Source organism: Miscanthus floridulus, chromosome 16, assembly GCF_019320115.1.
Source record: "Miscanthus floridulus cultivar M001 chromosome 16, ASM1932011v1, whole genome shotgun sequence".
Taxonomy (NCBI): Eukaryota; Viridiplantae; Streptophyta; class Magnoliopsida; order Poales; family Poaceae; genus Miscanthus; species Miscanthus floridulus.
The window spans coordinates 52,752,976-52,767,180 of NC_089595.1; the positions used below are offsets into that span (position 1 = coordinate 52,752,976).

The window sequence follows — 14,205 nt, forward strand, 5'->3', positions numbered from 1 at the left end:
GCCTGCCAAATCAATCGGAGCCCTCCATTCCCACGCGATCCGACGGCACCCGTACAGCCTGATCCCTACCCTGCCCCAAAATTTTCCACGCAGTTCCCCCACCGCAGCAAAATACCGTCTCTTCTCGCCCCATTCCCCCACCGCAGCAAATCTAGAGCCCCATCTCCATTTCAAACACCCGAGCAACAACTCTCCCTTCTCCCCAGCCCAATCCCCCGCGATGGCCCGCACGAAGCTGACGGCGCGCAAGTCCACCGGCGGCAAGGCGCCGAGGAGGCAGCTGGCGACCAAGGCGGCGCGGAAGTCGGCCCCGGCGACAGGCGGCGTGAAGAAGCCGCACCGCTTCCGCCCAGGCACCGTGGCGCTACGCGAGATCCGCAAGTACCAGAAGAGCACGGAGCTGCTCATACGCAAGCTCCCGTTCCAGCGCCTGGTCCGCGAGATCGCGCAGGACTTCAAGACCGACCTCCGCTTCCAGTCCTCCGCCGTCGCCGTGCTGCAGGAGGCCGCCGAGGCCTACCTCGTCGGGCTCTTCGAGGACACCAACCTCTACGCCATCCGCGCCAAGCGCGTCACCATCTTTGCGGAGTGTGGGATTTTTTTTTTAAAAAATAAAACGTCTTTGCCGAGCGTCGGTCAATGGGTACTCGGTAAAGAATTTTTTTAAAAAAAAATAAAAAATCTTTGCCGAGTGCCTGCAGGATTGGCACTCGGCAAAGCCACCATCAACGGGGCCGGCGCCGTGACGGTCGCTTTTCTTTGCCGAGTGTCCCCGGGGCACTCGGCAAAGAGATCTTTGCCGACTAATTTTTTGTCGAGTGTTCTTTGCCGAGTGCCGCACTCGACAAAGGCTTTGCCGAGTGCAATTGGGCCTTTGCCAAGTGCATCAGGCACTCGGCAAAGAACCCGAATCCAGTAGTGCCCATTTGATTGAGGTGAGTATGGTGCAGTGGTTTCATGAATGATCCCACATTCTCCCTTGCAGTATTCATTGAACAGGCTGGAAAGGTATTCGCCACCTTTTAATAGTTTTGTTTAACTGGTTCTCAACTTCAGCTTTATAGGTTTTAAAATATTCTAGAGCTTCATCTTTAGTTTCGAGTAAATAAATATGATAGAATTTAGTAGCATCATCTATAAAGGTAAGAAAGTATCTTTTGTCACCTTTTGTCGTTGCTCACCTGCTTTCCCTACCGCCTTGTAGTTGCTGCGGCTCACCAGAACTCCGTCGCCATTGCCGTAGGGTGCCCGCCGTCGTGGAGAGGTCCTTCTACGTCGTGCAACCGCCGCCCATCATCTCGCATGTGAACTTCTAGGTGAGCGTCGGCCTCGTAGATAGGTCAGACTGAGTCCCGTGTGACCAGCGCAAGCGCCAGTGCCACCGCTCGCTGTGCCGGAGCATGCGGGGAGGGCCGGGGCCTTGCCATTGTACAGAGGAGAAAGTTCCGAGGGTTCCATTGCAAAGTCGTTGTCTATAGAAATAGTACGTGTATTGTTCTCGCGATTTTCGGGTAACGGGAGAGCATTTTTGCAAGAGTGCCAGTGCGCGCGGGCTTCCATGCTGTGGCCTGCCTCCGCATGTGGGTTGTGCCTCGGCTGTGGGCCGCGTTAGGCCAAAATCAGTTTAGTTTTTTCGTGGAGAATAGAAATACCTTTTTATTTGTATTTCTGAGCTAATCTTTGGTAAATCATATAAAATCATGTAGGTATCCAAAAATTATGAAACCAATTTTGTTAAGTTCCTAAAATTGTGCTCTATTTGTTAGTATATTTAGTTCATATATATACATATTGATACCAGGAGCTATTAAATCATTTGAGAGTGCTTAATATTATTAAGTTAAATATTATAGAAATTTTTGTGGTAAAATGGTGATAGCTTTAGGTTTGAAAATTTTACAGTAGCTTCATGGTATTATTGTGTGCTCGCTGTAATTTTTGTAGCTTTAGAATAAACTTAATGTAAGGGTAGTTAAATGCTATTTGTTTCAAATATACATTAAATCATTAGTATAAATAAAGATATATCCTTTATTTGTAAAGCTAGGCATTTCTTAGTTGAACCCAACACTTTACTTGATGAAGTTGATTGTTAGCTTAGTATCTTAGTTATTAGAGCTAGCTTAGTAGTTTACCATTGCTAAAATACTAAGTGTTGCATCATCATCGCATGCATGTAGAGAACGAGTTAACAGAGATCGTGACCATCGAAGACCACGAGTTCGAGGAGGTGATTAAGGAGTACGAGAAGGAGATCCTAGTGTAGAAGGAGGTCCTGGAACCGCCACGGACTGACTGAGATGACACCCTGCCTACCCAAGTCAAGCCCCGGTGCATAACCCTTATTTTGAATGATCAATATATATATGTGTGTGTGTGTGATGTGCATTTACGTTAAAAGATTTATATTGAAACTACATGCATAGATAACCTACCTATGAGTCCTACTAGCAAAAGTCGAGTAGCTGCTATCCTTAGGCTATCGGTAGCGTGAGTAACCTGCCGTTACTTGCAATAGGTGATTATTATTATCACTCTCATAATAAAATGGTGAAAAGAAAAATAGAGACCGGACAGGGATATGGTACGGGTATTGGTGGGTGTAATAGGTTGTGTCCCGTGGCCAACGGGGCATAGCTTGGTTACACTATTTTCCGTGTTCATGTTGGTTAAGGACCGGCCGTTGCATTAGATTCTAGTCAGGCCATAGACTTATTATTCTGAGCACATACTTACTTATGGGAGCGGAAAGGCTCGTTGCTCCCTTATCATGGGTTCTGACTCTTTCTGAACCAACTGATTGGAGGCGGGGATGGTGGAGGTCTAAGCACCACACTGAGTCCAGGACTCAGGTGTGGGGGCTTGGAATCCAAGTTTTGATGGGGACCTGGACCCCTTTGACAGGAGAGTGGTGGGTCGGTCCTGCTTGTGCCTAGGGTACAAGCGGGCCTTATGTTTTGGAGTACCCAACTGGGCTACATTGATTCGTGAATCACCGTGTAATATGGTACGACTTGTCTACGATCTAGCACCGTAGTAAAAACTGGAAGATGAAAGATGGTGAAATGGATCTACTTGCTGAACTCTTGCTTGAAAGTGGAACATGTGCTTACATAGAACGGTTAGCTAATGAACTAATCATGGCTTCTAATAAAACACATACATAAGGATTCACTCCTAGTATTGCTTTTTGCAAAAAGGAAACCCAGCAAACCATAAAGCTTACCATATCCTTTGGAGTCGAGAAATTATGCCCACTAGTCGGGTAAGTCTTGCGAGTACATTGTGTACTCAAGGTTTATTTACCCCTATTGCAGGTGCAGCTTGAGGAGTAGCTATTGAATGGAGGATTCTTCTGGTGGGCACAGACAGATCCTTGTATCTTATCGCTAGATGTTTATTTCAATTCCGCTGTTTAAATTCCGCACTCTGAACTTGGTATTATAATAATGTATTTCTGAGAACTCTTGATGTATGAAATGGACTAAGTATTGTAAACTCATTCTCATTATTGGATCCTAGAGGAAAAACATGGATTGTCGAGTACTCCCTTGGGGTGTGCTCAATGGAACCATTCGATATAGCTTGCTTTCGGGGTGCTTAGTGTCTGGTGGAAGATGAGCGCCTCTGAAGGTGTGTTATTTCGGGCAGTGCTACCATAGGTGGTACTAGAGCCAATAATGAGTCTATGAGTTTCATAATTCTTTTCAAAACCTAAAATTTGACCAACAAAAGTTTTGCAAAAAGTAGGATGCGATAAAATTATATAAATAAGTATAGCCCTAGCAATATGGTCTATCTAGAATAGTGGCACTAGTTTTATCTAATCAAGTTTCTATAGGTACACTAACTTACGCTGCGTAAGAATCGTTTAGCAAGCGGAAAGTGAGTGTGAGATGTGTCAAAATTTTTGCGAATGCTGCTATATTCTGGCTTGAGTGAACGAGTAGGCCGATGCATGCATCATAAAAAGAGAATCTTGCTTAAACTAAATCCCCCACACATATAATTTGGATTAGTGAATTGATAGGATAACCTAAAAGAATGCTTTAATAAAAGTCCTATCATCTCTCTAAGTCTCTTATTCCTAATCCAGAGGGTTATCCCTAATGGTTGGTTCCTATCTATTTATAGATAAACCTGAGGTCTGGTCGCGAGAGTATTAGTGCTAGGATGGGCCGTGGTCTTGGTGAAGACCAGGGTGATAACGGTTGTGGTGAGGACAATGGCCGCACCAATGGGGACAGCCACAAGGCCCCACTTCTGGCTCCTCCTCCACCACCACCACCTCCGATGACCTATGAAGAGATGATGGTAGAGATGCTGGCTGCTTAGGAGTCAGCCTGTGCGTTGGAGATGCTAGCCTAGGCTATTGGTGGCTTCACCTGTGGAGGCCCCGGTGGCAATGGTGGGAATGGGGGTGGTGCCTGTGGTCTCGAGAGGCCCTATTCTTACCAGGATTTCTTGATGATGCACCCACCCACGTTCACGCCGACTGCTGAGCCTCTGGATGCAGAGCATTGTCTTCGTATTCTAGAGCAAAAGTTTTAGCTGCTCACTGTAACTGAAGAACAGAAGGTGCGCTTTGTAGCGCAGCAGATGTTGGGTTTTACCAGTGCATGGTGGGACATGTTCAGTGCCATGCAGCCAATGGACCACCGTGTGACTTGGCAAGAGTTTACCGCTACTTTCAGAGAGTACTACATTCCTACTGGTGTGCTAAACAGGAAGTTGATGGAGTTCCTAGACCTAAAGCAAGGGAGCTTGTCTGTGATGGATTATGTGAACAAGTTCAACCATCTGGCATAGTATACTAGAACCCATGTCAATACGGATGAGAAGAAGAGGGACCATTTCTATTGTGGCCTCTCTTGCAGTCTATAGAAGGAGCTATACATAGGGAACTACCAGACTTTTGGTGCTATGATGAATGCTGCTATTGCCATGGAGGGACTTCAGTGTGACTCTCAGGCTGAGTGGAAGCTCAAGTAGGTGATTACTGGGTCTTCTAGCCACCCCTAGGCTCAGAAGGTATAGGTTGTTAGGCAGGTGCCCTATCAGTCTTTGGGTGGGCAGCCATTCTGTTAGCCTCAGCAGACCTACCATGCACCTCCCACTCAGTACCGTGCACCTACTTTGCAGGTGCAACAACAGCCTCAGGGATAGCAGGTTCTGCCTCATAAGGAGTAGGGTAACAAGTCTAGTGCTTGTTTCAAGTGTGGCAAGGAAGGCCACTATGCTTGGGAGTGTCCACAGAACCAGCATGCGCAGTCTTCCTAGCCTTTAGTCAACTCCCATTTGGTAAAGAGGATGATTACCAAGAAGAAGATGCCCATAAGCCGCTCTGGACAAGTCAACTTCACTGAGGCTGAGGAGATTTTACAGAATGAACTGGTGATGGCTCGTATGTTTACCATTGATTCCCACCCAGCATATGTGTTGTTTGATTCTGGTGCATCACATTCATTCATTAGCATGGGGTTTGCACAGAGGCACAATATATCTCTTATGGCTATTCCTATTGCCTATAGAATCAGTACTCTAGGTGCACAGTTGTGCATTAATACTCAGATGGACACAGTCAAATTAGTGCTAGCCACTCACACTTACCGCCTCTAGTTCATAGTGCTGCCTAGGCAAGGCATAGATGCAATTCTGGGCATGAACTGGTTGCAAGTTTATGGGGTAGTCTTGAACCTTAAGTAGAGAGTTGTTGAGTTATGGCTTCCTTCTTCTGAGGATATGATGTCTCTTCTTATGCCCTCAGATCCAGCCTTACTAGTTATTGCTCATGTTGAAGCTTCTCCTGATCTTGCCTCTATTCTTGTGGTCTATGAGTTTTTGGATGTCTTCCCTAAAGATCTACTTGGGTTGCCACCGGATAGAGATGTGGAGTTTTCTATTGAGTTAGAACCTAGCACTGCTCCTATTTCACGGCATCCCTACCGCATGGCTCCTAAAGAACTAGCTGAAATGAAGAAGCAGTTAGAGGAATTATTAGAGAAGGGCTTTATCCATCCTAGCTCTTCATCATAGGGTTGCCCAGCTATTTTTGTGAAGAAGAAGGATGGTACTCTATAGATGTGTGTGGATTACCGCCCTCTCAATGCGGTAACCATTAAGAATAAGTATCCTTTACCTCGTATTGATACTTTATTCGATCAGTTGGCTGGTGCCAAGGTGTTTTCAAAGATTGATCTTTGTTCTAGGTATCATCAAATTAAGATCCGGCCATAAGACATACCAAAGACAACTTTCTCTACTAGGTATGGGCTATATAAATATCTAGTCATGTCTTTTGGTCTCACCAATGCTCCTACATTCTTCATGTATCTCATGAATTCAGTCTTCTTGCTGGAGCTGGATAAGTTTGTAGTGGTGTTCATTGATGACATTTTGATATACTCCAAGAACAATGAAGAGCATGCACAGCATCTTCGGATAGTACTGACTCGATTAAGGAAACACAAGCTGTATGCCAAATTCAGCAAGTGTGAGTTCTGGTTAGATCGAGTGTAGTTTTTGGGACATGTTCTAGCACTTGATGGTATCTCTATGGACCCAAGCAAGGTGCAAGATGTTTTAAATTGGAAATCTCCAAAGTCAGTGCATCAGATTTGTTAGCTCCTTGGTCTTGCTGGTTATTATCGGTGCTTCATTCCTGACTTCTCCAAAATAGCCCAACCAATGACTAAGTTGCTCCAGAAAGATGTCAAGTTTGTATGGGGTCTGGCTTGTGAAGAAGCTTTCCAAACCTTGAAGAAATTTCTTACCACTGCTCCTGTTCTTGCCCAACCAGATATTGACATGCCATTTGATGTGTATTGTGATGCCTCAAGGACTAGATTGGGATGCGTGCTTATGTAGGATGGACATGTGATAGCTTATGCTTCACGCCAGCTGAAAAAGCATGAGGTGAATTATCTCACCCATGATTTAGAGCTAGCTATTGTGGAGCACGCTCTAAAATTTTGGAGGCATTATTTATTAGGAAATAAAGTGCATATTTATATGGATCACAAGAGCCTCAAATATATTTTCACTCAGTCTGAGCTGAACATGAGGCAGTGGAGATGGTTGGAGCTAATCAAGGATTATAATTTGGAGGTTCATTACCATTCTAGAAAAGCTAATGTGGTAGCTGATGCTTTAAGCTGGAAGTTGTATCAAGTTGAAGAAGCACCTTTGTCTCTCAACCATGCTGAGGTGCTAGCCTATATTGCTCTAGTCTCATATTTACTTGAGCAAATTATTATTGAGCAAAGGCAAGATGTTTCAGAAATCCTGCATATCAAGGAGTTAATTGCCGAAGGACGTGGTCCACATTTTAGTATTGATGGTCAAGGTGTAGTGAGGTTCAAGAACAGATTGGTTGTTCCCTCAAGTGACGAGCTTAGAAGAAAGATTTTGGATGAAGCTCATAGTTCCAAGTTATCCATTCACCTAGGAAGTAACAAGATGTACCATGATTTGCGCCACTTATATTGGTGGTCAAATATGAAGCAGGATATCACCAAGTACGTCATGGAATGTGACACTTGTGGAAGAGTTAAGAAAGACCATATGCATACACTAGGACTTTTGCAGCCCTTGCCTATCCCTATTTGGAAATAGGAGGATATTTCCATGGACTTTGTTGTGGGTTTGCCCCGCACGGCAAATGGGTATGACTCTATTTGGGTCATTGTGGATCGTCTTACCAAGTCCGCTCATTTCCTCTGGTGGATACAAGGTATTCAATCAAGAAGTATGCCAAGTTGTATTTTGACTGGATTGTGACCCTGCATGGAGTTTCTCTTACTATCATCTCTGATAGAGGGTCAGTTTTTATCTCTCATTTCTGGGAGCAATTTCAGCAATGTCTTGATACTAGTCTCCTCAGAAGGTCAGCTTATCATCCGCAAACTAATGGTTAGACAGAAAGAGTCAATCAGGTACTTAAGGATATGTTGAGGGCTTGTGCCATCTCTTTTCTAGAAAAGTGGGACAAATGCTTGACTCTAGCGGAGTTTTCTTATAACAATAGCTATCAAGAAAGCATTCATATGGCACCTTTTGAGGCCCTGTATGGCAAGAAATATAGAACACCTCTTAACTGGGTTGAAGTAGGTGACCGTGGATATTTTGGGCCTAATTTTATCAAAGAAGCTCGAGAGCAAGTCAGTATTATTTAGAGCCATTTGAAGGTGGCTCAAAGTCGTTAGAAAACTTATGCGGACAAGCGAAGAAGGCCCTTGCAATTTGAAGTTGGTGACCATGTGTATCTCAAGGTATCTCCCATGAGAGGTGTACATCGATTTGGTATCTGTGGGAAGCTAGCCCCTCTCTATGTTGGACCTTACAAGATTTTGGCCCAGTGTGGTTCTGCTGCCTACCGTATCTAGCTCCCGGATATTTTGTCAGTGGTACATAATATCTTCCATGTTTCCCAGTTAAAGAAATGTTTGTGGTCCTCGATGAAGCTATGGAAATTGAAGGACTTCCCCTCCAGCCCGACTTGTCTTATGTTGAGCATCCTATCAAGATCTTAGATGAAAAAGAAAGAGTGACTAGAAACAATGTGATTAAGTTTTATAAAGTTTAGTGGCAAAATCACTCGGAGTACGAAGCAACGTGGGAGCAAGAAAGCTATATCTTAAAGCATTATCTCCACCGTCTCTCTAGTTCACCGAGGTAATTGTGTTAAATCAGAATTTATTTCTTATCTCTTTTCCCACACTAGGCACATGAAATCTTGGTATGAGATTTTGTTTATGGGGGTAGATTTGTAACACCCTCGGTGTTACACCATAAATCATTTACTAAAATATGTCATGAGCATCATGTTTATGTGTTAATGCATGTGATAAAGTGTGTAGATCAATTTCTATAACTTGAAACGATCAACTAGAATGCGAAACTAAAGTTGATTAGATAGTCATGTTATATCATTTAGGGTTTAAAACCAATTTTTATTAAGCAAAAATGATATGGAACATGTATGTGATACTTAATTAAAGTTTAAAGTACAAACTTTGTAGATGACAATGAAATACCTACGGTCGAAAAATAATATTACTAGCTAATATTTCCACTAGCTTAGAAATCACAAATGGAAATCAAATTCAGCTCTAAAACTTAGAAATTTTCAAGTCTGCCAACAGCTAGACATTGCTATATTTAGCAATTTATTGTGAGAGATTAGGTTAAAGAGTGGTGTAGTATTATGATTTGATTTGGTAGTTCCATATGCCATCATGAATGTGGTGAAGATGGTTTAGGTCCAGAAGCAACCGTTTGGTCGTGTTGAGCGTTTTAAAATTCGTGCGTGTTACCGATCTCGGGTTGGTTGGTGTTGGCTGCGCGGTCACCACGTGGATGCCCCATGCCGTGCACATGGTCGCATCCCACGCGGTCAACCGTGCCGCCGCGCTTGGCCGATCGAACCGCCTAGGCTTGGCCAAGGCCGGCTGCAGCGAGCCGTTGACCCCACGCCCTGCTGCCCCGCCCACGCCGCGGCGAAGTCGCTGCTGTTGCCACCTGCCCCATCCCATGTTGCCACTGCCGTCGCATCTACCACTGCTACCTCGTGTCGTGATGCTACCACTGCCGTCATGTCGCTCCTGTACGCGTGTCTGCTTGCTGCACCGCGCTGCCCCTCCCTAGCCCGGTTGGGTGCCATCAGCACGTGGCCGTGCACGTCGCCGTCGCTTTGTCAATTATGACACTACGGCCATGCGGGCCACACCGGTCAGACGCGCGCACATGTTGTCCATAGCACCAGCGCGTGGGCATCCCAATCTCATCGCTCGCGTCCCACCAAGGCAAGGACGAGCCGAGCCAACCTGCCGCGCCATCTCTCTCTTTCCCTCTTCTCCCTCTATTTTCCGCCGCCCTCACATCGCATCATGGTGAAGCCAGAGAGCGAGCACCTCTCATCAATTTCTCATGCTCACGCCTTTGCCTTCATGTCCCCTCTCCAGCTGTCCCCACCCCGCCTTGACTCGCGTCACGCCGAACTCCAATTTTGGAGCTTTGCACGTCACCGTGCCGTTAAGGCCCATCACCGCCCGCGTCGTGGCTAGCCTCCACCACTTCACCATGTGCCAATCCCTCTACACCACTAGCTCGCCTTGGCTCCCTCTTCGTCGTGCGCATGCTAGTCACAGCTCTAGTGCCGCCTCCTCGCCGCTGACACGACCATGCCTTTGTGGTCCACCATTCACCTCGCAGCGCGCACATGGCCAGCCTTGCTCGGGTCGTCTCTGACCAAGCCAGCTTCTCGGTAAGGTCACTAGTGAGTTGTTGTTGCTTACCCGCTACTCCTACCACCTTGTTGTTGCTGCGGCTCACTAGAACACCGTCACCATTGCCATAGGGTGCCCATCGTCGTGGAGAAGTCCTTCTATGGCGTCCCAGCTCGTGCAACCGCCGCCCATCGTCTCGCGTCGAACCCTAGGTGAACATTGGCCTCGTAGATAGGTCAGAGTGGGTCCCATGTGGTCGGTGCAAGTGCTAGTGCCACCGCTCGCTGCGCCAGAGCACGTGGGAAGGGTCGAGGGCCTTGCCGTTGTAAAGAGGAGAAATTTCCGAGGGTTCCGTTGCAAAGTCGTTGTCTATAGAAATAGTACGTGTAGTGTTCTGGTGATTTTCGGGTAATGCGATGGCGTTTTTGCAAGAGTGCCAGCACGTGAGCTTCCTCGCCGTGGGGCGCCTCTATGCGTGGGCCGTGCCTCGCTTGTGGGCCGCTGTGTGCTCGCACGCGCGCATTGCGCCGCGTGGGCCGCGTTGAGCCAAAATTTGTTTAGTTTTTTCATGGAGAATAGAAATAACTTTTCATTTGTATTTCTGAGCTGAATTTTGATAAATCATATAAAATTATGTCGGTATCCAAAAATTATGAAATCAATTTTGTTAAGTTCCTAAAATTGTGCTCTATCTGTTAGTGTATTTAGTTCATATATATACATGTTGATACTAGGAGCTATTAAATCATTTGAGAGTGCTTAAAATTATTAGGTTAAATATTATAGGAATTTTTATGGTAAAATGGTGATAGCTTTAGCTTTGAAAATTTTACAATAGCTTCATGGTATTATTATGTGCTCACTGTAATTTTTGTAGCTTTAGAATAGACTTAACGTAAGGGTAGTTAAATGCTCTTTGTTTCAAATATACATTAAATCATTAGTAGAAATAAAGATATTCTTCATTTGTAAAGCTAGGTGTTTGTTAGTTGAACCCAACACTTTACTTGATGAAGATGATAGTTAGCTTAATATCTTAGTCGTTAGAGCTAGCTTAGTAGTTTACCATGTGTATTCTTATTTTAGGAGCTGCTGTTGTTAAAATACTAAGTGTTGCATCGTCATCGTATGCATATAGAGAATGAGTTGGCAGAGATCATGACCATCGGAGACCACGTGTTCGAGGAGGTAATTGAGGAGTACAAGGAGGAGATTCTAGTGCAGGAGGAGGTCCCGGAGCCATCACTGACTGACTGAGCCGACTCCCCGCCTACCCAAGGCAAGCCTCGGTGCATAACCCTCATTTTGAATGATCACTGGATATATATGTGATGTGCATTTATGCTACATAATTTATATTGAAACTACATGCATAGATAACCTACCTATGAGTCCTACTAGCATAGGTCAAGTAGCTGATATGCTTAGGTTATCAGTAGCGTGAGTAACCTGCCATTACTCATAATAAGTGATTATTATTATCACTCTCATAATAAAATGGTGAGTGTAATAGGTTGTGTCCCGTGGCCAACGGGGCATAGCTTGGTTACACTATTTTTCCTGTCCGTGTCAGTTAAGGACCGGCCGTTGCATTGGATTCTAGTCAGATCATAGACTTATTATCTTGAGCACATACTTGCTTATGGGAGCGGGAAGGCTCATTGCTCTCTTATCATGGGTTCCGGCTCTTTTTGAACCGACTGAGTGGAGGCAGGGATGGTGGAGGTCTAAGCACCACATTGAGTCCGGGACTCAGGTGTGACGGCTTGGAGTCCAAGTTTAGACGGGGACCTAGACCCCTTGACAGGAGACTGATGGGTTGATCCTGCTTGTGCTTGGGGTACAAACGGAGCATGTGTTTTGAGGTACCCAGCTGGGCTACATTGATTCATGAATCACCGTGTAATATGGTACGACTTATCTACAATCTAGCATCGTAGTAAGAACTAAAATATGAAAGATAGTGAAATGGGTCTAATTGCTCAACTCTTGCTTGAAAGTAGAACAGGTGCTTACATAGAATGGTTAGCTAATGAACTAATCATGACTGCTAATAAAACACATACATAAGGATTAACTCCTAGTGTTGCTTTTTGCAAAAAGGAAATCCAGCAAACCATAAAGCTTATCATATCCTTTGGAGTCAAAAAATTATGCCCACTAATCGGGTAAGTCTTGCGAGTACATTATGTACTCAGGGTTTATTTACCCCTATTGCAGGTGCAGCTTGAGGAGTAGCTGTTGAGTGGAGGATTCTTCTGGTGGACATAGACAGATCCTTATATCTTATCGCTAGATATTTATTTAAATTCCGTTGTTTAAATTCCGCACTCTAAACTTGGTATTGTAATAATATATTTCTAAGAACTTTTGATGTATGAAATGGACTAAGTATTATAAACTCGTTCTCATTATTGGATCATAGAAGAAAAATATGGATTGTTCGAGTTCTCTCTTAGGATGTGCTCGATAGAACCGTCCGATATAGCTTACTTTCGGGGTGTTTAGTGTCTGGTGGAAGATGAGCGCCTCCGAATGTGTGTTATTTCGAGCGATTCTGCCACACATCAGCTCTCACGCATGCACACAGTGACTTTCAACAAACTAAAAAAAGTCATAACTCCTAAACCAAACATCTAAATTAAATTCCGATTATACCATCGGGTTTCATACAATAAATCCTTCAAAATAAAATTCCACGTGGATATATTTAGATAAAATTTTATTAACAAACATTTATCTTATGAACATAGAACATTTCCTTTATTGAGCAGGGATGATATTCTAGGTTCAGAGAACAATGTTCCGTTTTCATAAGAAAAATATTCTGGTTTAGAAAAATAGTATTCTAATTTTATATTTTTGAAATTGGTATTATAATATACATAAAAATAAATAAGTAAATACATAACATAAATAAATAATAAAAAAATCTTGAGCAAAGCATAAGAAAAAAAATAAAAACACGTAATAGAGAAAAATTTAAAAGAACATCACATGGATACTTCTCAAACATCCTAAAATATACTATAGAAGCGAAAGGGCCTCTAGCCTTATGGTTGGAGCACCTAAGTAGTATCCAACATGCATGGGTTCGACTCCTCATGGGAGCAAATTAAACAGGCCTAGAATAAAAAATTATAAAAAAATAGGTTGGGGTTTTTCCTGCTGACTTCGGTCAAAAAAATACTATAGAATATCATATGTATACTAAGTGAACATGATTAACTACACCATAGAACATCACTGAATATATTATAGAACATCGCATATATATTACCCGAACATCACTAAATACATCCTAGTACATCACATGTATACTAAGTGAACATTGAAAAAACATCATCACATGTATACTACATGAACATCGCATGTATACTACGTGAACAACACAAAAACATCATAGAACATTAATGTATACCACTTGAACATGACACAACACAACATAGAACATTAAATCTATACGAACCTCACATATATATAGGAAATAGAAAATAAAAAATATTAAAACAATTAATTAGAGTAAAACCAAAGAAAGAAAATACACATAAAAATATGATTAATAAATGATAAACAAATAAAATAAATGAATAACTTAAATAAGAATCGAAAAAAGAAAATTAAAAAGAAAAAAATAAAATAAGAATGAAAAACATATAAAACTTAAAAAGAGAAGAAAAAGGGTGAATAAATAGAAGCAAGAAAAAACAATAAAAAGAAATCAACAGAAAAAAGAAAAATGAAAGGTAAAATAAATAAGAAAAGAATAAGGAAAAGAAAGGAAATAAAATAAGAATGAAAACATATAAAACTAAAAAGAAAAGAAAAAGGAAGAATAAATAGAAGCAAGAAAATAAAACAATAAAAAGAAAACAAAAGAAAAAAGAAAGGAAAGACAAAATAAATAAGAAAAGGAAAATGAAACATTACGTACATGTTCCCGCGTGATGGCCTCCCGCGCTTCTAGCGCATTGTTCAG

The 14,205-nt window shown here is 43.0% G+C and overlaps 1 protein-coding gene across 1 annotated transcript; it reads left to right on the top strand.

The window, feature by feature from the left end:
- Positions 1-220: 220 nt before the first annotated feature.
- On the top strand, positions 221-4,335 carry LOC136510681 (histone H3.2-like). The gene is made up of 3 exons (XM_066505053.1): positions 221-590; positions 986-1,008; positions 4,135-4,335. The coding sequence occupies exons 1-3, from the start codon at positions 221-223 to the stop codon at positions 4,333-4,335; spliced, it is 594 nt and encodes a 197-aa protein (XP_066361150.1).
- The last annotated feature ends 9,870 nt before the right edge of the window (positions 4,336-14,205 follow it).

Bases quoted from the DNA above. Each gene is read 5' to 3' on its own strand.
- LOC136510681 (XM_066505053.1), top strand. From the start codon at position 221: ATGGCCCGCACGAAGCTGACGGCGCGCAAGTCCACCGGCGGCAAGGCG. The intron at 591-985 runs GTGGGATTTTTT...TCTCCCTTGCAG, and splicing joins CGTCACCATCTTTGCGGAGT to TATTCATTGAACAGGCTGGA. The intron at 1,009-4,134 runs GTATTCGCCACC...ATCTATTTATAG, and splicing joins TCATTGAACAGGCTGGAAAG to ATAAACCTGAGGTCTGGTCG.